Below are 25080 nucleotides of genomic sequence, written 5' to 3' on the forward strand. Positions count from 1 at the left end.
TATAAGCATCGATCTAGTATTTAGTATCTAAATACTAAAGTTAAAATTAAGCATGAAATTTAAAACAAATAAAGAATAAACCTTCCAAGGGCATGTGCATATTTTGCTAGAATCACAGATCAAGTATATTGAACAAAATCTGTCACTCCTGAAGAGTTTTTATGTTCTTCCAATTTATATTTTAATGTGATAAACTTTATTAATCTCCTGGGGAAAACTGTCTTTTCGCATTACCTTTGGAGGTTAGAGAGGAGGGTCAGCCATTGTACAGAACCCCTAGAGCAATATTCTAGTTAAGGGCCTTGCTCAAGGGCCCATCGGAGTAAAACCCCTTCTGGCAGAAGTGGGACTTGAACCGCCAGCCTTCCAGATACTAGCGTGACATCACAGATCTGGAGCTGCCAGACACAGAGCTTTCATGCAGATGATGGCCATCGCTGAGTCAAAAGCACATGAGGGGGAAAAGAAAATCCAAATAATTCATGTTAAATGTGTGTTTGCACCTTGTTAGCACACTTAGGATTAATATAATTCTTGTCATGTGTATATTTGTGTCTTTTTTGTCTGCTGCAATTTCATTCAGGACAATCTATCTATCTATCTATCTATCTATCTATCTATCTATCTATCTATCTATCTATCTATCTATCTATCTATCTATCTATCTATCTATCTGTCTATCTATGTATGTCAAATAATGCCTTTCATATCTATCTATCTATCTATTTATTTATCTATCTATCTAGTTTTGTATGTACTGTTAAGAGAAAGACCACTTTTCCATTATGATTACTACCTCAGCAATTGCAATGCAGCTCCCTTCGTTGACAGAAATTAGGAAACAGAAAAGGGCAGTTTCTCGGTCAAAGTACAAGCGACTTTCTGTCTAATCAGTTTTTCTGTGAAGAAAATACTGTAATATGCATAACAATGTGTTTTGGTGTATATTTGTGTAGAAAATATGCAGCATGTCATATTTTTAAAAACGCACCACAACTCCAAGGTGATGTGAATGAGAGGCATAAATAAGATTAATTTCACTGGCGTGCCGGTGATTATCTGCTTTACACAGCAACGGGAAAAAAACACTGATAAACACAGAAGTCGTCCTTGTCTTCTTCCACCCCAAGAAACTTTTAAACCACCTGAAAATTGTTTTTAGTGAGTTTTGCATTTCTCAAATTTAGCAAAATGAATATATACTGTATGCACATTGAAACTTTCATGTTTTGTTCACAACTATCTGGAATATTATCCATCATTTCCAGAATTACAAAAGGAACTAAATAATTCATCAAATTAATCAATCTAAATCATTTACTTTATTAGCAGTGCACAAACATTAATACAACTGGGGGAAAAGGTAGCAATGGTTTGAAGGAATAAGTACAAACATGTTACTTTCAAATATATTCATTTAAAAAATAAATGATATACTGTATATTAATAAAAGAAAAATTGTATAGAAGCCACTGTAAGCCATTTGTATCTATTGATAAAGTGCATTTCTGAATCAAAGAAAGTGCCAGTACACACACATTTTTAAGCAGTAAACATTTACCTTGTATGTGGGTATCGCTTTCAGTAGTTCTTGAACTGGGACATCTGTGCCAACAACACCAAGAAGAATTCCTTCCCTGCGCTGCACAAACACAAGTGTTGAAGGCATTCAGTCAAATAACTTTTATTGATAAAACATAAAAGAAGCATTCATACATATAATCTGTATTCCATTAGGTTTTTTTTTTATCTTACATTGACAGTTACAATTCATCCTTCTGTCTTTTTATTTATGGCTGTTGATAACAGGCTGTCAAATTGAATCGAGACCTAGCCAGCAACTGATATTAGTGTTTTGTTTTTCAGTACTTTGATTCCTTGGCACCACAGATGATGGAAGGTACTGGCTTTGTTGCACCTCTTCTTGGCAGAACATGACCATGGGCTGGCAGTCAAGAGCAACTGACAGGCTTGTTAGATTCTCAGACTTATTTGTGTGGAAAATGAGAATTTTTTTCCAGTGTAGTTTGGCTTTACATAATTTATAAATGACATTTCCTGACAAACAATTGAAGGGTGATTGATTGCCTGATGGGATCTACTGCTTTTCACAGTTTCAGTGTGGCATAAGGCGCAGTAGAGAAGGGGAACAGCAATGTCGCTACAAGTGCAGAAGGTGGGTACTAAAGGTGTGTATCTGAATTTCATGTATGCTATAATGGCTTACAGCAATAATATCTAGCTGGAGGCACTATTTCTTCAATGGGTGTATTCTGTCATTTGTGGAAATGTTCTGACTTTTGGTGGTGCTGGTTGGGGAACTGTTTTAATTTGTGGATAGATGCTATGCCCGGGCTGGGTGGTATTATGCAATTATTTGTGATTTTGTAATGTTAGTGTTAGTGGCAGTGTAGGAAGCACTGCAGCCATGATAGTTGGATCAGTGTCCAAGACACTTTGTGGTGTCCTAGGTTTACTGTTAAGTACGACTGAACCTGAACATGATAAACGCAGCTCAAGACAGAGTCAAAGGCAGGCAGAACTTGGCACTCTTCTAAGGCCAATTTAATAACAAGCATACCTCGATAGCATAAATGCTCCGACATTTTGGTGAAGACTAGACTTCCTCTAGAGAATCCTCTTGCTAGTTCATTTTTTAAATTCATCTGACAAGGCACTTCTAAGTAAAGTATTCAACACAGAATTCTCCAAACCCAGAATCAGCCGCTAGTGTCATAAATGTGACTATGAATTCACCTAGGGCTTTACTGCCTTGGCACAACTTCAAGAACTAAATTAAGTACTGTGCACAAAATTTATCTGGCTCATCAAACATGCAAGCAAATTCTTTCAAAAAGTTCTCAACATTGAATGTGTAGGAATGTTTATTTGTATATAGTGCAGACATCCATTCAAACAGAGTATCTATTAAAAACAAGATTATAAAACCAATTGTAGTATGGTCCGAGTATGCGGTTATTGATCAAAAATGACTTTGCATTGATTTAAAAATGTATAAATCCCTCAAGAAATGTTCTGGGTACAGGAAGGTTCGTTAGTACTAGGACCTCCCAATAACTAGGTGATGGTTCCTGCTTGTTTAGTAAACTGCAGCTTCATTCGGTGATTGCTACACAGTGTCAGGAAAAGTTGCTCAATTGCACTTCTTTTATCATTTTGGGGCTACTTGTGATCCCTTAGTATGTTAACTACAGTTTTTGGTGTCCAAGGAAGATTGTGAGTGTAATAAAATTAGGAGATGGTATACACTGGACTAGATGTAGTCAATGGCAGGCAAAACACGAAAACCAAAAAGTCAAGACAAAACCAGAGAAGCATGAATCAAAAGGCTAAGCACAAAACATGCAAGTCAAAGACAAAGCAAATCTGAAAACCCAAGAGTAGTACTCCCACTAGGCCTACTTGGAATGAAGCTAACTACACACTAAGAGACTTTAGAAATTTAGTTTATCCACTGAGGGATAAGAAACAATGGGCTCACAGCTCATTCTGATGACATAAAGACCCCAACTGTTGTAGTTACGTGACCTTAGAAAACAAGACAGTAACCAAATTGTACTCTTTCAAATTTTATTCAATTTTAAAAATAAACAATGGACATTGATTCCTGGGTGTATCTGAATCTTAAATGAGCGAAAAACATACGTACTCACAGGAATATTAGGACAACATCAGGATAGGATATGAATGAGGGATGATATTTAAAGCCTTTAAATTACAGTAAAAATTATGACGTATACATTTTACAGAAGGTACTGAGATATATGGTGTATGGTAGAACCTCGTCTTATGTGAGAGAGTGTTCATAAGCACTGTGAATATTTGAAAATCACATATTCTGAAATGTATTTGGACAGCTTCTTTCACTGTCCTTAAAACACAGCGTGTAAGAGCCAGTCTTAGGATGTTTAATGTTAGTGTTAAAATGCACATGGCCATTTGCTTAATTTGTTTAGAATGTGAGTTTCTCATAACTACGTAAAGAATGGATGATTCTGTTCAGTGTAGTGCTGAGGTGTCACTCATTGCACGGCTGCGCTCGGATCTCAAACCGAGTGGTTTGCCATGTGGTGAGTGTGGCAACATGCTGTAACCCAACCAACCTGTTTAATTCCTAAGGCTAACTTGTAATGGAACTTACTTATTGTTCAGCATTATCTGAACCGCAGTAATAGAATTTTAGTCAGTCTTTAGTTAGCTAGAAACTGTCTGATTTGCCTTGTTTTCAATGGAGTAACAACGGCATACAGTGTTCTGACTGTTCATGTGTCAGACCAGCATGTTTGACATGTGAGCATATGGCTATGTGTTATATAGAGAACTTATAAGATATATACTGTATATATATATATATATATATATAAGCTTTGAACAGAAGCATCTTGTATAAAAATGTTCGTTTTGTATTATCAATTTTTATTTTTGGTTAAACCGTATTGATTTGAATCTTTAATAAAACTTTAAAATGAAGACCCGTGAGCTGCAGAATTATTTTCATGCACACGTGTCCACGAGTCACACTAATTGTCCAAACCTCAGTGGACTGTATTTAGCTAAACAATATGTACTGTATGTGTGTGTATATACGCATTAATATATTGGTGGTTTTAAATATAACCTACTGTATATACATTAATGCTTTTTGCACGTGACTCGAGCCCTGAGCACAAGGCTTCAGTGCACCACAATTTCCTATTTTTGTTTGGACAGCAGTGTAACAACATCTGACTGAACGAAGATACTAGTATTACCTTCTCAGCAATTAACTACTCTAATGGCTCTGAATGTCTTCTATTATTATCACTTCTTGTTAAAAGACATGGCAAAATATGTGATTTTAGCTGTTCCATTTCTACTTTAGTTAAAACAGTTAAAAACTGGTTGTAGCAATACCCTTGCAATTTACACTCCCAATCTTACATGAAAATTATTAAGTTGATCATTGCCACCTTTTTCAGGAATCTACTACTCTTTGCAGAGTAACGTGACACACCAGCTTTCACCCAGAAATTGAAGGGCTTGGGACAAATCACCTCTTTCTTCATATCTGCTTACCACTAGTAATTACACCTCACTTTTAGGAGCTTCTCTTTATACAGCTGCCCCTAGTCTCTTCTTTGGAACTACATGGTATCCCAAAAGCATCATAGCACTTCGGTGTACCTTTCCATACTCTTTAGTGCTTTGGATTAGGATGTCATCAGGGGCCTCATGCATAACGCCATACATAGAATTCACACTAAAACATGGCGTATGGACAAAAGCGTAAATGTTTGTACACACAAAAAAATCCAGATGCATAAATCTGTGCATTTGCCAACTTCCACGTTTTTCCGCTCTATAAATCCCGGTCAGCGTGAAAAGTAACGCACGTGCATGCTCCTGCTACCACTCCACAAACTGCTCTCATAATTACGTATCTTTGAATATGCAAATCAATATAAATAGCCTTTAAGCTCAGCATTCTGTGAAAAGGCAATGGCAAAAGCACGGAGGGAAATAGAAGAATTTCAGCAAATAAAAAAAAAAAAGTGGAGGCAAGAAAAACGTATTACCGTATTTGTTGGTTTAAACAGTGGTATAAACAACAAAAGGAAGTTGATCAAGTGACTTAGAGTGTCGGAGAAACTCAAAGGCTCAAGTTAACAAAGTCGCACAGTGCCCGAAATAAAAAAAGAAGTTGTCAGATATCAAAGACGCCATGAAAAGGCGAGTCGTAGCCCACCGTCTGAGTGTCATATGAAAGCTTATTAGGGTACAGAGAAAAGAAAAAAAATTAGGGACACATTGGGAAAAAAGCTTGAAATGTCAACTTTAATCTTGAAGTTTCCACTTTAATCACGTAGTTTATTTTGGCATTAAAATAGATCATCATAAACTTCATCTTAAAATCGTTTAATTTACTAGTTTCTCAAATCCCATCGTATCTAAAGTAGCACATTAAATGCTTTGTTTTGTATTTGTTCTTCTATGTGCTCTATGTGTGTAAATATATATGTGCTTCTTAAATGGGCTTTCTCTTCCTTCAACAGGATACAGAATCAATTACATTCACGATATTACAGCTCTCTGAATAATTTAAATACTGAGATGTATACTTGATATCATTTCAGTATTCATATCATATCAATTAAAGCATGTATTAAACATGGGAACACGGTGGCACAGTGATAGTGATGAGCTGGCGCCTCATCCAGAGTTTGTTCTTCTTGTCTCCCGCAAGATGCTTGCTGCGCCGTGCACGACCTTCGATGAAATAATTTATTGCAGCAGTACTGTCTCTTTCAAACATACTAAACTCCTATTCCTGTCCTTCCTTTAGTTTCTCCAAGTACACAATTGCCACACAATCAGCTCAGTAATAGACATTAAACTATCTGTAAGCTTAGAACTCCGATTCTTCAAAACCTTTAAGGAACATTGAAATATCTTCGTAGTACATGTTTAATTATTCTATCCATCTATCATTTCAGTGTCATGCCAGTCCCAGCAAGAATACAGCCCGAGACAGGAATAGTCCATGAACAGGGCGCCAGCTCCTTCCTAGCGCTGCGACACCGTGTCCTTACATGTTTAATTATTAACAATATAGATTATTTAAATGAAGTTAAAGTTTTATCTATATAATATAATAAACATATTTGCTGCATTTCATCTTAAAAATTATATCGTCATCATATGTAAATACGCACTAAAGTGGCTCAGGTTGTGCAATATTATAACTGTATTGCAAGTTTACAGTGAGGTAATTGTACTTATAAGTACAAACAGTTCTACAAGGAACACTTGATGGACTGATTGATTGCGTTTATATTTCTTGGTATAAAACTTTCTGAACCGCAAAGTCAGTACAGGAAAGGCTCTGAAGCACTTGCCGTATGCGAGCAGTTCAAACAGGCAGCATGGCTGAGGCAGCGTGTGCTTGATGCTGTATACCAATAATTCTCTTTCCGATCAGCTGCTGTACAGCTGTGATTCACAAAGATACAGTGATATAAATACTCCGAGTGGTGCGGTGAGAGTAATATAGAAAAAGATGATCTGCTGTGGCAACCCCTAACAGAAGCAGCTGAAAGAAGAAGAAGAAGGTGCAGTGAGCGTAACAACTCTAAAGCAACTATGGTATTTGGAATAGTTTGACTATTCCGTGGACCATTATATTGTTACAGGTTAATTACAATCAGATGCCTTAAACTAATAAACAATATGCGGTTAATGTGATAAAGCCGCACCAGGGATGTGGATCTAAAAAAGAAAGGGAAACCACACTGGAACAAAAGCACTGCTTTGACGGTGGGTGTCGCCAATTTGCAAAACCAAGTGGGGTTTGAACTACCATGAAAATGTGCATGGCTTTACGCCAAGTTTAAGTTTTATACATCGTGATTTGAGCATGGAAACGGGAGTACGCAACATTTTTGTGCATACGCACCGTTTATATATGGGGCCCCAGGTCTGTCACACATTTTTTCACTATAAAATAGTTTTCTTCTTTTTATGGTAGACATAATAAGATTCAGGTTTTTTGCTGAAAATCTATTTTTCAGATATGGCTAAACCTAGTATTGTGTGAAACAATGGCAGTTAAAATTCAGAATACATTCAGTGAAGACAGTGTAATACTACTACTGGATTATGGTTTAGCTGAAAGCAGTACAGCTGGGTCGCTGCTAGCTTTGTAATGATATATAAATAAAGGATAGTATTTGTTACATAAGTTCCATACTTACCGTCTCATTCTTTGTGCTAAACACGGGCATCGCCACAGTAGTCATCAGAACAGGACCCTGAGTGTCACCAAGCTAAATAATACAAAAACAGTTTATTTTTATTAGCTACAGAAAATAAATACCCAGTTTTTCCATCTCATGTTATACTGGTTGCCAATTTCACATTAAACACAGTGCATAATGACATACCCTTTATTTGACATTATGCTTGACACAGCTGAGACACACATGGCAAAAGTCACAAATGTTTGCCTTCCTTTGAGATATTTATGCCTGTGTTACAGAACAGAGCCTGGAGTCATTCCAGAAAATCACATCTTCTAATTTGCTGCCGCCAAAATTATTTCCTATGTCAAAGGAAATGGTCACTTTTAATTGTATGTTCAATATTTTCTGTGGAGACTTCAAAGGATATAATCTTATTTTATTTACTGTTTTTTTTTTCCTTTTGTGAAAACTTAATCGTATTGATCATTAACATTTTATATTTTTATTCATGTCAGAAAAAAAAACAATGAATTGTACTGATTATCATGTTTAGTAAGAAGAGCAATTAACTCTATCTGGCACATTAATAACAGCAAACATTTGTTAATCAGCCACCAAAGTGAATGAAATTACAAGTGCATTCACCACAGACATGTAAACTAAGCCTGATTCAAAGATGAGAAAGCCATCTGGATTTTTGTATTCATGTTCAAAGAATTCAAATCTTTTGATTCATTTCCCAGATGCTTGTCAGGCCCATATTTAAAATCATGAAAATAAGCCGAATTTTGGTTTAGCATATGGCTGATCTATTCTAAGGAAAGTGAACAGCAAAATATGGTTTTGTTTATAAAATCCTCCACCTGAGCTTTATTTAATATACCAAATCCTTATTGAAACACAGGGGAGTTTGTAAAGAAAAACAGCAGTAATTAGACACACCAAACTCAGCAAGCAGCAACATTAAAACATTTCAAACTAAGGGAAGGAGTGAACCTCTCAGCACAAATGCATGCTTTCCCAAACTGCACCAAATGTTCAACCAGCAAGAACTCAGCTTTAAAAGCAGCCATAAAAAGGGAATGACCATTAAAAGGACACAGTATAAAAAATTAAAAAACAGCCAACAATTCAACTTACATTTTTATAAAACATGACTATAATTTTTACAGAATAAAAGAGTAATTGCTTCTAATGTAGCAGAACAGTTCCACTATATCATTTTAAACACTTTAAAATGCCTATTCGGAATTCGCACTTCAGAATAAATGTAACATTCTCAAACCGGGGTGCCAGAGGCTATCCCAGCAGCACTGGGATCAAGGCAGGGCAATGAACTGGACAGGACACCAGTCCAATCTTAGGTCCCACTCACACTCAAACAAAAAATGAAGTGGGAGAAAGAAAAAAACAGAAGTAGGGAGAATGAGTGAACTTCACACAGAAACTGGCCCAGCATGAGATTTGAACCCTGGAAGCTGGATCTGCAATGGCGGCAGTGCTACCCTCTGCACCACTCCCCAGAAAATATACAGTGTAGTGGTAGTATACTTCTGAAGCAGATAAACTCGAACACTTACAGGTTATTTAACATAGGACATTTTATTTTATTTATTTATTTTTTTAATTTTGTTGATTTTGTTAAAATCAAATAACATTCCATAAAAATAACTCAAGTTTTATGAAAAAAAAAGGTTAGAAACAAATCAATTTCCACCCCAGAGAAAGAGAGCTAGGCCAGCAGAGTAAAACTTTAAGCTAGTAAAAAAATAAGTAAATAGATAAATCAATAAATGAATAAAGATAAATGGAGTAAAAGATGGGAGAGAACCTGCTTCCTCAATTTAAATGCTTATTCTAAAATGTTATTGAATAGATCCTGCCAGGATTTGAAAAAGTTTTGTACAGATCCTCTAAGTGAGAATTAGATTTTTTCCAGTTTCAAATAGTATATAACATCAGCCACCCACTGACTTATAAGAGGTGGGTTAGGATTCTTCCAGTTGAGCAAGATAAGTCTACGTGCCAATAGTGAAGTAAAGGTAATTTCAGTTTGTTTCTCCTACTCCACTTGGAAGTACCCCAAACACAGCTGTTAGTGGATTAGGAGGGACTGTGACACCAAGGCTGTTTGATAGACATTTAAAGATTTTGATCCAGAGTGATATTAATTTGGTGCAGGCCCAAAAAATGTTGCCCAGTGAGGCTGGAGCTCGATTGCAGAGTTTGAAGGTTGGATCTTGCCCTGGAAACATTTTCGACAATTTTAAATGAGAGAGATATGCCCGATATATAATTTTGAGTTGAATAATTCTATGCTTTATGCATATGGAGCTCGAGTGAACATGAGACATTTAACAGTAACTGAGAAATGAACGGTGTTCAATGAGTTTCCCTAGCATGTGGAAGTTGAATAATGTGTTAAGAAAACAGACGTAAATATGTACCTCAGTGTACAAATTATTTATATAGTTTCAAACATTTAAAACCTACATTTGTATTTACTTAAACTATACGTTAAATATAAAACATTCTAAACTCAATAACTGCTTGAACACATTATTGCTGACACATCTCACAATGTGTTTGTTTATTTGCTCTTTACCTACCAGGTTATTCACAGAAACCCAGTTTCTAAAGTGCCATGTATGCCCTTATTCTGGTAAGAGAAACTGGGTTAATATTCTCCGAGAAGCCAGGTTAACACTTGTAGATTTCTCCACGATTAACCTGGTTGTTTGACCATGTAAACTCTTAACCGGTTTACAGTTAAGGATTCTGTCAGTCTGCACATGTCTGCTTCCCTCTGCTCGCCTGTGCATGTGTTAGCTATTCCTTAACCATTTCTTCTCCTAAGAACATTTTAATTAAAATGTGCATACAAATTGTACTAAATCAGGGGAACACCAAAAATGATTTATTATGTTCTTTCAACCCAGATCTTCTCCGGGGCTCCACATTATTTAGGAGCCACAGCTAGAACTATCCACAAGATACATTTTCTTTTGCAAATGCTTGAGCAAGCAATCACATTGTCCCTTCTATTAATCTAGCTAAATATTTCAGAAATCACTACACATGGAATGTCCACAATCTCGGGAGCAGTGTTGATGCAATGTGGTAAAAGTAACATGTGTTACATAGTCTTTTAAAAGATTTTAAAGTAATGAAAAACCTAATACAGGACTTATTTTATTGTAGTAAAAGTACCTGTTTTATTATTATCCCAGCAGCACTGGGTGTAAGGCAAGAAGCATTCCTTTGCTTGACTCAATTGCAGAAAAAAGTGTGCAGCATGCAATCATGTAACAGAAACCTATAAAAAAAATGGCAGTTTATTTTTGATCCAGCTACTGTAATTGATATAGATATGTTGAAACAGTGTAATCAGATGACGCAGAAACCAGTGTTCATACTATGAATCTTTGGTGGCTCTGGTCCAGGTTATAAAATGGGGATAGATGCTATTTACTATACAGTACAAGAAGGATTAACTGCATTTATGCAATACAAGATAATTACCACAGGCTTCATGCTTGTTTTTAGACTCACTGTGGCTGATGATGACATTTTGCCAAAGGAGACTTCCAGAAGTGCACTTGCCTACGTAAACAGAGGTTTTTAAGAAACCGGGTTTGTTTGATTTGTTTTGAACCTAGTTTGTAAACCTTGACTTATTTGTATGGAATGTTATTTGATTTTAATAAAATCAATAAAATCCAAATTCACCCTACTCCAGTTTTGTCTGTGAATGTAAATGCACACAATAACTCAATCAGAGCTAAATGTAGTGTGTCTGCTAAAGCATATACCATAAGTGAGCATTTTGTAATATGACAATTGAAATTGATAAAAAATGTTAATAGAATTGATTGAGTCCAGAATATTTCTTATTAGGTGTACTAGAGTAACATATTTTTGTCAATACAGGCTATAGTGATATGAGATCTACTTATATTCTGAAAAGTCTGATCACAATAATTATATTTTAAAAAGTAAAAATGTAATAAACATATATAATATCCCATTATGATTGGAATAATATTACATTTTGAGGGCTGACCCATGACGATTAATTCCTCATGTATGGCACACTATGCTCACATTACCTTGCAGGCCATTCAAATTTTTATTCTTTATTGACCTGGAAAGAACAGGGGTAGAATGGCAATGTCAAATTATAATTGAGGTGCAAACATTTTAATGATGAAATTATTTAATTATTATTTTGTTAACTTTAAACTATTTGGAGAAAAATATTTCCTTGTGCATTTTCAAATGTGAAAAAATAAAAATTAACCATTTAGCCCAAAACAGGCATCAAACCGTTTTCATGCTCAATCCGAGTTATGCAATTTCATTGCTTTTCACAATAAAGAAAATAATCATGTGACACTTTGTACTGTCTTCACAATATCCAGGAAGAGTTTATTTTTTCTTGCAGTTCTAGGAACTTCTGGGCTTCAGTTCAGCCTAAAAGCACAGTCCCAATTTCTGGCCACTTTGAGACTCAAGGCATGATAAATGTGACACAGCCCTGCTAAGGACTCCTTCATCCATCTGACAGTATGATCAGAACCCTGCTTGCTCTTTTATATCATTGGGCACAGAATTTCTCTTTGAACAATTACTGAGCTTTTCCACAAGCCAATACATTCGGCAGCACTGCTACACTTCTGCCTGCTGGTATGCCAAGAGCTTCCACTGAGTGAAATGATCTTTACCAAGAAGTTAGCAAAAGTTAAGCAATTCAGCTAAGGTTGAAGTTGCAAGCCTTCTTCAGCTCTAACAGAGCCAAATTAAGTGATAAACCAAGAGAACATTTTATGAGTTCACAGGAATTCATGTGTCTGTCCGTTTCTTTACAAGTCCTGACATCGCAGGCCCAAAAGAGGCTGACTATCTTTACCCCCCAATCGTGGCTCTGGACTGTATAACCACATTCAACTGGCATTCTCACCATTTCATGATACAGAAGGCTGTATCAGTACACGTTCGAAAACACATTCTCCTTAAATGAGAAACCAGCTTCTGCAAAAAATGGGTATTTTCAACCTGTGACCCCAAATCTCCTCCTTTCTTTTTACAACATCAAAACAAAATAGCAGTATCTTATCTCTAGAAATAAAAACAATCTTAACAGAGAATTGAAATGATCCACATCTAACAGAAACAGATATGTATGGTGTCAAATGATGCAACTATTTCTTGAAGGAAAAATCAAAGAAACAAAAAAAGAGAAACGACAAAGCAGAAAGAGAAGTATGCAAGCTGCTCCCATAAGAGCAACTGACTCACATATCAGGCTCGTCCAAAAGGACAAACGTGTGCTTAGTGGAAGCAATTTTTTTTAGTTTGGAGCCAATCTTTGAGGGAAAAATCAAAGACTCTCTTTTAGGTGTTTCAATCTAGTGACATTTATTTTTTAAATCCATGGTAATAATAATGGATGCCTTAACCCTGTAAATATATTTATGTTTTCACACATTGTTCTGGCTCCCTGAATTGGGAACACAAAGGAAACCCATGGAAAGCAGATGAAGAACTTTAAATTCTCAGACTTTGTTTTAGTGTCGTTTCAGGAAGGTAATGGAAGTCAGACAGGACACACCGCAAAAAGTTTATGAGAAGTCCCATACAACCAGCATAGCTTTTGAAGACTTCAAACAAAATAAAAGGACGACCCTTTTCAGTCATATGTCCCCAGAAGAGAAAAAAGGGGAAGAAATAGGAAGAAGGGTAGTTTAATTCCATCAGGGAACAACACCTAAAGATCCCCAATCAATTATCCTGGGACATATACAGTTACTGGTTTGTTTGTTTTTTGTGTGGATCATTTATTTAACAAATGGGACCTCGCTCTGATCAACTGAGAAGGCAAAGGCCTCACTTCATACAAAAAAAAAGTTTGATAAAAAAATTGTGAAATTAAAAATATCTTTAAAAAAATATATTTGAGGAGTAAACCAATGACAATGATTGTATTTTTATATTATGTACATTAAAGGACCATCAACAACAAATCAAATCAAATTAATAATATATTGAACAATTATTACAAAAGTAAAGTTGAATAAATTGGACTTTGCAGCTGCATGAATAAAAAATCTGCCATGAAAATTTTATTTTAGCAAACAATTCAGATAAATTACCAATTTCAGTAGCCAGAAGTGGGTCAAAAGTTGCAAGAGAGTTTAGTAATGTGTGTAATGTAATACTTGTACACAAAATTTCATTTACATAAAGCAAAACGTTCTCAAATATATATGTATATTACCATTTGAACATCAAACGGAAAACTGACATTATCTTGAAAACTGGTCGTTTTTCCAAAAAATGTAAAGCGACTAAAAAAATGAAATGATGAAATTTTTTATGTTTTTGGGAAAACGTTTCAGGTAAAGTACCACTTCTGGTTAGTGGAAATAGCTCAAATGTTGATAGAAATCTATGTTTTGTACCTAATACTTGTATGCAGAATTTGGTTGATTTAAGTGAAAGCGTACTCAAGTTATCATGTTTACATACATACAGACACAGACAGACACACAGACATAATTCCAAAATTGGTATTTTCAGACTCAGGGAGGTCTAAAACATCAAGATTCATCAAAATCGAATTTTTGGACGATTCCAATACTTTGCTTATATTTCATATACAAGAAAGTAAAAAACTGCTGGAAATGTTTACCAGTCCATAGTAGCCAGTGTATTGTTTTACACTGTAGTCGCCTGGGGAAGCAACTTGAGTTTAAACAACCCAAAATGACTAAACAAACCTAGCAGGAAAAAAACTGCTAAACCTGGACACACTGGAAACGGTTGTGCAAAAGCGAATGATGGTAAAATTGGATCCCATCATGACAAATCCCCTCCAGGAAGCACTGTCTTGGAGCACTTTTATTACCTCTGGGGATCTTTTACGCCCAGAACTATCAGCCAATTCAATTCTTTCTCTTGACATCCCAAGCTAAATACTTATATGCTTAAATTTGCTATTTCTGCACAATATATATTTTATTATTTATTTCTTTATCTATCTATTGAATGGTTTTATTATTTGCCCTGTGAGACTGTATTCTTGTTTTTTATGTTTCTGTTGCTGTTTGCATCTAAATTTTCTTTTGGAATTAATAAATTTAATCTGATCTAATATCTTAATTTTAATCTGTTTTTGTATTTGGTTTCCCCTAGTGGTCACGATATATATCAGCAGGCTTTATGTGTTACGGCAGCTAAGGCACTGGACGTGACTGAATTTTAACACATTCTTGTCAACCTCCAGCACCTGCTTGAATTGTATGAAAACAACTGTTATCTACAGTATCCAGGTCTTATTAGATACCTTAGATAAAGATATCTGCAAATTATACAATATGCATTTATATTTTTTTTAAAAAGTGGCATTTACGTTTGAGACGTTAGGGATTTAATAACTTTCAAAAGAGTCTTTAAACTATAATTGTTTCACAAGATTGACTCATTAAATAACTTCATGTATCGTGTTCTTAAAAAACATTTTCCATTGCAAAAATATTTCAGAAATGTCCTTTCTCCAAAACTTCTATGTTGTATATATTTATAGATTAGTGTTTATAAGTGGTTAGACATTGTTAGTCATAAAAGTGGTATGTTAATATATAGGGGTTAAATTAAAGAATGGAACTGCATGAATCACATTTTTCAAATTGTATACCTTAACGAAGTGTCAAAGTTCAGCTGCCCATTCAAGATACTGTAAATAAATAAATAAATAAATAAATAGAAGGCTTTTGTTACTGACAAATATATTCCACTATGGTGTGTGCTCTCAGATAGAAATAAACGATTTATGCGCTCATTAACAGCACAATAATATAACCAATCAATCAGCTGTGAGTTTCAACCAGTTCAGCTAGTCTCCTGCAGATGAATGAGGGAATTAGAAACAATATCATGGATCTCCAGCTAATAAAGACAACATATATAGTCTTCACAGTCATCCTATGAATGTAATAGGTATTGTCTAAATCAGCATTTCCCAACCACATGGAGCGTGGACCACAGCCAAACCCACAAAAAAAATGAAGAACCACCACCAACGCTCCAAAGATCACTCTCGATTCACAGAGGCAGCATGATAAGAGATCGTGACTGACCCCGCACAACCTTCCCAAAGAGGAAAAGCATTGATGATCGAGCTTGGTTCATCTAACACTCTGATGCTCTGATGATCACGTGGGACCCACCCAGACCGCCCATGCTTTGACAATCACACTCGATTAATCGAGGAGGCCCTCTCCCTCCTCCGGCGGGTGGTGCAGAATGCATGGAGAGTGACCCCCAGTGAGTCGCGAACACACTGGCATGTGATAAACAGGGTTGTGACACCACATCTCTCTGTTCATCTATCCATCCATTTTCATGTCAGCTTGTCTAGTACAGTGTTGTGGAGAGACAGCGTATATTCAGAAATATAAGAAACAACCTTGGAAGGACACTGTTTCATCACAGAGCCCACTCATGCACATACTGATACAGGTACAACTTATATTCTTCCATTATCCTACTCTACATGTGTTAGATGATATGGAAGGAAAACCCATGAAAAATATGGTGATAATGTACAAACTCCACACAGGCAATAACCCAGCATGCTCGGTCCATGAGGCAACAGCACTAACTACTTAACTAATCAGGATAAGACGGTTGAAGAAAAAACATAACAATTACAGTACAGATCCTAGGAACAGAAATAAAACTAAAGTAAACAATTAGAACTGAAGAAGACCAAATAGCCCACTGTTTTGACACATGTAACGTTTAAATCCGTTAAAATAATTTTCTTTTAAAATGCATTGTGACAGAAGAGTCTCTCTCAGAGAGATTCTAGTTACCTAAAATAATGCCAATGAGGCAAACTAAATAAACATCAAATGTATCAAATAAAGCATACAAGGGAGGTATACACAATTCATGAGAACAAGAAATGGCAAAATAAAACAAAACAAAAAAACCCCGGCTGCTGCTCTAGGCTTAGCTATACAGGAGATGCATTCACGGAGTGGCTCTTACCTTACTTACTCCTTTTCTCACATTTGGCCCTAACCTTTTCCTTTCATCGCTGCCCTAATCTTTCCTTCTTATTCCCTTGGCTAAGAGGTAGCTTTAAACCCCCTAAATGAGGCCACTTTCCAGATAAGATGCTGTCTACGTTTCATACAAAGACCCCATACTAGAGCTCCCTCTAGTGGCTCTGGACATCCCTGAAGCTTTGAATATTAAAAGACTGTGTCTCATAAGGCTAACACTGTCTGGCTACTAAAGGAACAGCTGAGTCCCAAATGTTCTAACTTAGAGCCTTACTCCCTCTAGTAGCCCTCCTTGGTTACTCTCCCACTCTTAATAGATGGTCAAGCTTTGCCACCCCCTGTTGAGTTGCCTGCCCTCCCTGAATTGTTCTTCCCACTTAGATGCCATCTCATGCTATATATATCACCTAAAGACGGATCATTCACAGGTCCTTTCAGTTTTGTCAAATGCCACCCCTGGTAAGACACTAAAAAAAAAAGGCTGCTTGTTGCATTATTCATACAATTTCAAAATTGAATTATATATGTTGAATGTTCAAAAAAGAAAACTCTGTGACAGAGCCAGGTCTTATCAGGGATGAAGCTTCTTGAAGGTTCATCTTGCAGTCTGAAGAAGAGCTAATTAGAAACACAGCAGCACGATTCTTACATTTGACAGTGTAACAAACTGAACCTCAGTGGATAAGAAACGCAATGCATCTTTTACAGTATATTGCAAAAGCAAAAAACAAATGAGGTAATTAACAGGATTGGATTTTGTCAACAAGCAAGAAGTTCTATATGCAGGTTTCCAGAAATCACCTACTACATTGCCTTTTCGATGCATAATGATATCATTAGTGCCGTTTCAAATGGGCAGCTCTCATCTTCACTTAGTCATTTGCAGCAGCCAAGCGTCCCCATGTTTATTGAAATGACTACATTACACACAAAACTGCTTTAACAGATGTTTCCTGGCTGTGAGCAGCTGCATTGAGGAAGTTATCTGTAACCATGATGAGCTTCACTCTGAATGCATAAGAAGAGATAAAACAGAGGGCTTTCAGCATCTTCTGTATTTGAAATGCTGCTTTTCAAAGGAGAATATTAGTGTACTCCAGGTTACCAAGCCTTATTTTCATGTAAATGTAACCAAATGACATGAATAAATAGTCAGAGGGGAAGACTGGGTGTGTGCCAAAAGGAATGATTCTTGTTATTTCTCAAGAGACATCAATAGTTTTTCATATATTGCATTAGCAAAGGTATCCCTACAGTGAAGGCTCACTTTAGTTAAAAATCTGTTTCTATATCTGCAGCAGTGGCCAATCTATAAAACATTCCCAGGATTTAACTGTCTAAAAGGTTTAACTTGCTGTTTGCCAAGCACAGCAAAGTCTTTAAATTATTCTGATCAAATAATAATACTTATTGATTGGTAAGTGTAAATGTACCTAATGATAGCATGTGGGTGTGTGCACGAGATGGCCCTGTGATGAACTGGCAGCCTGTCTACGATTAGTGCCTGCCTTAAACCAAATGTTGAAAGAATAGGCTATGGTCACCTGAAATCTTGAATTGAATAAAAAAAATCTGACATTGTTAACATACTGTACATGGGATTAGCTTTACATATTTAATATTTAAAATATTAAAACACTAGCCTCCAAATAACAAAAAAACTGAAGTTAGAGGCTTAGACTACAGCTTAGGTAATTCTGCCTTAACTTGGCCAAAGCAGATGTGGCTTGTTCTTCAGCACACTTGTGTTCAATAAAATGACTGGCAGGTTGTTCTGTGTTGAACAAAGCAGGCTTCAGCTCTGTTAAAAATCTCCATTTGTGGCATTTGTCTGGGAATGAAATCCCTACTCATCTTTTTATTTCTTATGAAGGACAGTCCCATATGGTTGAGTTTTTATACCACCATCACTTATTCATATGACAGAACAATTTTTTAAATGGAAGTTATTAACCCATTTATGCCGAAGGTTGAAATTTTTCAGTTTGTGCATGAAATTCACATATGTTGCGTAGAAAAATATAAGGAACAAGAATTCGAAGAGAAAAACATTTTATTACATTCCATTGTTGAGTTATGTGGCATTCCAAAATTGGAACACTAGGCAAATCCACTTCTTACATTATACATAACATATGTTACTCCAACGTGACTGTCGTTCCAATAATGGAACACGAGGCATAAATGGGTTAAGAAATTTACCAAGATTTAGTCATGCTGATAGTGACTTACAACAAATGCAGTTAGCACAGCGAAAGAAGCAATGGAGGAAATTTCCATCGTTTGTTCATTCCACCATTTTTCAACCTGTTCATTCCAGTTCAGGTTCTCAACAGACAGAACCTATCCTGGCAGCACTGGGTGCTAGGCAGGAACAGGTCCTGAAACAGTCTGAGCACCATTATTATTATAGTTTTGCCTTTTTATATTATATTATATATTATATTTTTATTTCTAGATTTTTTCTGACCTTACTTGGAAATTCAGTTTAGTTTTAGTTTTCCTTCATCGTGTATTTTTAGTTTTAGTTTAGTTTTTATTTTACTAAGACATTTCTATTTTATTTTTATATCTATTAGTTTCAGTTTTAGTTTTAGTAATTATGGCAGGGAGCTCCTATGGAGTTTAGTTTTGTGTCACAATCAGACAGAACTGTGCACTTAACGGATTTGGATATGAGTTAATGTTAGTAGACGCTTACTACACCACATGGTTTGCTATCTGGTTTTGTTTTTGTCTGATAAAAATAAGCATAATCAAAACTAGATACTGAACATGAACAATTTTACACAATTTTATCATTTTTAAAATATTTTCTATGTCATTTGTGCAGAACAAATCTGTGCTGACTGTTGGCACTTTTTATCTTTTTCTTTTATTGTACAAAATACATTTAATCATAGTTTCAGTTTTGATTTTGGTTTTCGTTAACTGTAATAACCATGCTGAGCACCCTCCTAAAGTTTCACTCACACTCACACAAATTAAGTTGCCCACAAATTTAACCTTCACATTGCTGAGATGTAGAAGGAAAACCATTGTTCTTGCAGAGAACCCCATGCAGATGCAGTGAGAATGTGCAAACCGCACATAGGCAGTCTCCCGGACCATAGTTACACCCCTTTAAATCTTTTTATACTGTAAAGTGATATGGGGATAGGCTTTAATCAACTGACTGATATACCTACTTATATATTGTTAATCAGCTATTTTACTAAAGCACTTTCTGAATGAGTAATAAAGAATGTGCTAGAGAAAAAATATGAGGTTCGTAAGAAAACTTTGTAATGTATCTTGTCTGCTCATAATAAGAACTCACCATATCGCATATTAAAAGAGGAACTTGGGGATGTCTAAGGTGACACATTAACAACAAGTTGGGGACTGCAAGGCAAAAGAAACATTTTACCCCAACCCATAGACACAGATGAAATGCTGATTGGTAAAAGGTTCAAAAACCTAGGTTGTGCTGGGCCAGGACTGGTCCAGAGGCACATAGACAACCTGCAGGAAGGGAGCAGACCCCTAAACTATAATGGCCAATTGGTTCAATGGGTACAATAAGGAAGAGTCTGGCTTAAATATGTCCGCATGCCAGCAGTTGCTTATCTCCGCACTTCCAAGAACATTCATCAAGAGACCATGCCAGATGAAAGACTTATCTTCTCAGTAACCCAATATAAGAATGAAAGAGCCACCTGAAATCTAAGTACGTTGGGTGCCTAGATTCCCAGCAAGAAGAGCTGCTTTTAATCTAGTTTGGACTATTAATAATTGCACCCATTTACAGTATATACTCGCAGATAAGTTCTACCGTGGATAAGTCGGGACTTGATTTTACCGTATAATTTCTGGTATTTTATAATGTCGGTCGTATAAGTCGAATGCAGAAAACTCACGCTATTGGTCCAAAAGATTATGATATGCTAACGCCCACCTGAGAGAGTAACCACAGAGTACACTGCCTTTTTTTTTCTATGTGGGTGCGGCAATGTGCTGTATCAGCGCGTGCTCTTAACCTCTCTCTCTCTCTCTCTCTATTGTGCCTGCGTGACCACATGGTAATAACCAAACTATTCCGAAGTGATGATTGCACTAATTTGTGTTTTTTGTATTACACACCCTCATACTCTACAATGGAGTGTTCCATCAGAAGAAAATGTGAAGCTGCTTTAAAATTAAACATTGTTGAAGTAGCAAAGGAAATTGGTAACTGTGTGCTGCAATAGTCTTTGACACGTCTGACAAACTGATGCAAGATTGGGGTAGACAAGAAGATGTAACAAAAAAAAAAAAAATGTAAGTGTCGCATTTTTGAACGGGCATATAAGTCGGGGTCTGATTTTATGATCAATTTTTCAGGTTTCAAGACCCGACTTATAGATAATTATATACGGTAATATGCTTCTGCTTTTGGCACATTAAGACTACTAAAACAATAAATGTTTGAACTCACATCTCTGCTTCACCTCAACACTTTCTAATAAACCAAGAGAAGGGAGGAAGTATTGTAACTATGGACACAGTCATCCCTACTTCATCTTGACGGTGATCACAATTGGAAGTGCAGACTGTAGCTGCATTTCTTTGACAGGCTGATAAGTGTGACTTAATAGAGCAGGAGTCAAAGGTTTTGGATACTCTGCTCTACGTAGGAGGCCCTCAGGTGAGGACAGGGTCAGCATCATTTTTAAAACATAAATGAATTACAAGAACAAGATATATATCCACTGGAAAGCCAAATCGACAAAATAAGGTGACAGCATGTAGGAGTGTGTGTGTTCCTTCTCCTACCACTACCACTTCTCGCCACTTATTGCAAAAACAAAAATGACACAATGAAACAGAAATTAAAATTACTCAAACATCAAAGCAACACTCCAAATTTAATTTTTGATGCATAAAATATAACATTGAAATTTTTAAGTTTATTTCAAAATGAATTTCCTTCTAACTAACCTCATACATTAAGTACCTTCCATACGGAAGTCTTTATCTCTATTTCACCAGCAATGTTTTGCATCAGTTCAGAAAAATTCTTTAAATTAATGCCAGATTTCTGTTTGAATCAGTTATTAAGACTCATATCCAAAAAGTACTAATTTCATATCAGCAGATGCGGAAAGCACCCGAATGGTGCAGAATGGAAAATCACAGCTGTCATAAGACAATGCAACATATAAACTAAACAAACCACTCTTAAAACAACACCTGCTATGTGCTACAAAAACTGAAATGTTTTCTTATATTTAGGGTATGGGGTCAAGGACGTTACACCCTGGCTTCTTGAAATATGGCTTTAATGCAACCACAATTGATTACGTAATGCAGCATGTTTCCTGAACCAGAATGTTTGAGTTATCAGGTGGATTAAGACAGATGTTGTCTTCAGATATTTCCAAAAGTAGTAGTTAAACTGAAAGGCAACAGGACATGAAGTTAGGGGCAATGTGGGGTGAAAATGGGCTAAACTCTCACTACCTGAAGTTTATAGTCAATGAGAAAGAAAGCAAATGCTGTAGTCACGTCCAAAATAATAACTCATAGGGCAAAATAGCAAAGGAATCAAAAGATTAACAAATGTCTTCGAGAAGCATTTCACACATATACAGAAATCAATCAAAGGTTATAAAACACATAGCAGGCATTACAGTTTTGCTCATTTCATGGGCTGCATTTAAAAAAAAATCTCATGGAAACTTTGCTGTAGATTCATTTTGAAAGTTGCACACAGACACTATGGCAATAATGTTCTTAAAACTATATGAAGCAGAGTGATGATTGATGTCCCTGAGGCAAGTGAAAGATGGCTTGTAAAGGACAAAACTCTACTTACTTAGATTCAAGGGTAAAGAAAAGAAAAAGATATACATCAAAAATGCAGCAATAACAGAGTCAATGACACACAAAACAGCCCCACAGGAGACAATTTCCGTCAGGTCATATTTGTTCTCATACTGTATGTCAGTTGCACACTTCCTTTTAGTCAAGGTGCATCCATCTTGTGCATCTCCTGAAGAGGCAAATTCTACCCAAAAGATCACCAATCATATTAGTACAGGACCTGTAGAGGAGACACCATAGAACGCCAACAACCAATGCCTAATCACTATATATAACTGAAGTTCTCCTGATAGATAAAGCCATTTAGAAGCTCATAGGCTTGAAGAAGACTGAAGAAAAGGCACATGAGCGATATTCACCATCAGTCTACACAAAACAGTATGGTGGAAATGTAGGATCTTGAGTTGGACTAAAACAATGATCGATTAGCGGTGTAATGAAACAGGTAATTCTGTTTAGATTGCTTGTGTTTATGAGACAATAAACACTTTGCAACAAAAACACTTAAATACTTGTCTTAGTTTTATCCACAACTTACTATCAGTAGTAATAAACCATTAACAGGAAAGTAGCCTACATCATCCTGGCTGACTCAGCAACAGAAATGATTCACTCTGTGCCAATATCCTTTTGATGAATCATTCTTAATGCTGGTGAGTTCAAAGAAGGAATCAAGGATTATTAGACCTGTTCCTTTCATAGACACTTGCCTTTAAATAAAACCCTCTGGTATAATGCAAGCTGGTCTGACCTCATCTTATTTCCACCTACAAACCTTTATTGAGAGTAGCAGCTCTTTGCTATCTAAGCCAGAGGTTTATATGTGTTTCTTTTTTGGGGTGGTTGTTTGTTTTTATCGTACTTATTTACTCATTTATTTTTGGAGCTTCTGTAAAATTTTTATTTCCCCTTGGGGACAAATAAAGTATAATATAATCTTATCTGATTATATTAATGAAAAAAAGACATGTACCCATTACACCTCTAATGATCATGGCGAAAAACTTGACTTTGACAAGAAATTCATTGACTAAAGCATTTGAAACTGAAACAGTGACTGGAGGGTTACAATAAAATAGGTTAAAACATATGTCATGTTAAACGTTGAAGACGAAATATAGGCTTGTTGATATAAATACCATATACTCAAGGTGCAATTCCCCTCATTCAATACTGGCCCTTGCACTTCATGGTGCTGGTCTCTGTCTTTTCATGACAAACGGAATCATAAAATGGATGGATGATTTAATATTCAAGGATGTCCAAAAAGGAGTGGAAAACGTGTTGTGATGAAGGAGGTAACCTGATCTCTTTGATAAACCCCATCCAGACTCAGAGGATTCATGAAATTTGACACAGACGGTGACCACTTTAAAACTAGATAAATCAATTTTTAAGTGACGGAGGTATAAAGTAAAATCTGGCAGTATCATGGCAAGGTAGGAACGAACCCTGAATGTGTCACCAGGGCATCAACATGCCCACACCCTTATTCAGATGGGACCATTTAAAGCCATCAATCAATGTATCTTGTGAGTCTTTGGGATGCGCTAGGAAAACCACTGAAGAAGTGCCATTCAAACTGAAAGGAAATGCAAACCTAACTTAACCTAACCTTACTCAAAAACCTAACTTTGTGAGGCAGCATTGTGCTATTGTGTCTCCCTTCTGGCAAATATGAGGGGAAAAATAAGATTAAATAAAATGTTTTACCTGAAAAGTCCTCATAAGCTTTATAATTAAGACCCTTAAAATGTGAGGATTTGTTTATCACTTTACCATTAATTTGTAAGGAAGTGTACCAAAACACGGTATCAAAAGTTACTTTTAAAACTACTTAAAGTTTACAATCAAATGTACAACTTTACTATGTGTCATACTACAATTTCTTTCATTCATTGTTTTACCATTTATTATGATGTAGCTGATTCTTCATGCTTTGCAGGTCAAGCTTTTCATTTTGTTTCCTTGGATTTAATCATCTTAACTGGACAAGTACAAATAAAATTGATCACATAACAGGTCAAAAGAGGAAGAAATGCAACACATTCTGAGCTGATGTGTCAAAAAGCTGGAGACTGTTGATTCAAATCACAGTCATTTTCAATAAAGTTCTATTAATGCCCATGTAATTAAGTTTGCAAATATTTCATACTAAGCATCCATCCATCGGTTATTGAACCCAGCAAACCCAGTTCAGGCCATAAGACAGGAACCTGTCCTGGACCGAGCACCACTCCATTGCAGGAAACGCCCACCAACACTAGGCTCAAGAGTTTCTATATAACCGAACGCTTACATCTTTTGAATGTGGGAGAAAAACCAAAGTACCTGCAGAAAAAAAATCATGCAGACATGGAGAGAATAAGCAAACTCCATTCAAACAGTGACCAGGCCAGGACTTATATAAAATAAAGATTATTGTT

General features: G+C 36.1%; 1 protein-coding gene across 4 annotated transcripts in view; it reads right to left on the reverse strand.

The window, feature by feature from the left end:
• Positions 1–25080, reverse strand: part of cacna2d3a (calcium channel, voltage-dependent, alpha 2/delta subunit 3a) — a 624026-nt gene that overhangs the window by 200529 nt on the left and 398417 nt on the right. For 3 of the 4 annotated variants that reach the window (XR_007933861.1, XM_051921048.1, XM_051921046.1), the window contains 2 exons: positions 7752–7823; positions 1562–1642 (listed from right to left, as the gene is read on the reverse strand). Coding sequence is in view for 3 of the 4 variants with exons in the window: in XM_051921048.1 (XP_051777008.1) it covers positions 1562–1642; positions 7752–7823 (153 nt within the window). In the remaining variant the exon portion in view is untranslated. The remainder of the gene's footprint in view (positions 1–1561; positions 1643–7751; positions 7824–25080) is intronic. The other variant, XM_051921047.1, reaches the window with a different exon arrangement.

The sequence above is a fragment of the Erpetoichthys calabaricus genome, chromosome 18 (genome assembly GCF_900747795.2).
Source record: "Erpetoichthys calabaricus chromosome 18, fErpCal1.3, whole genome shotgun sequence".
NCBI classification, from domain to species: domain Eukaryota; kingdom Metazoa; phylum Chordata; class Cladistia; order Polypteriformes; family Polypteridae; genus Erpetoichthys; species Erpetoichthys calabaricus.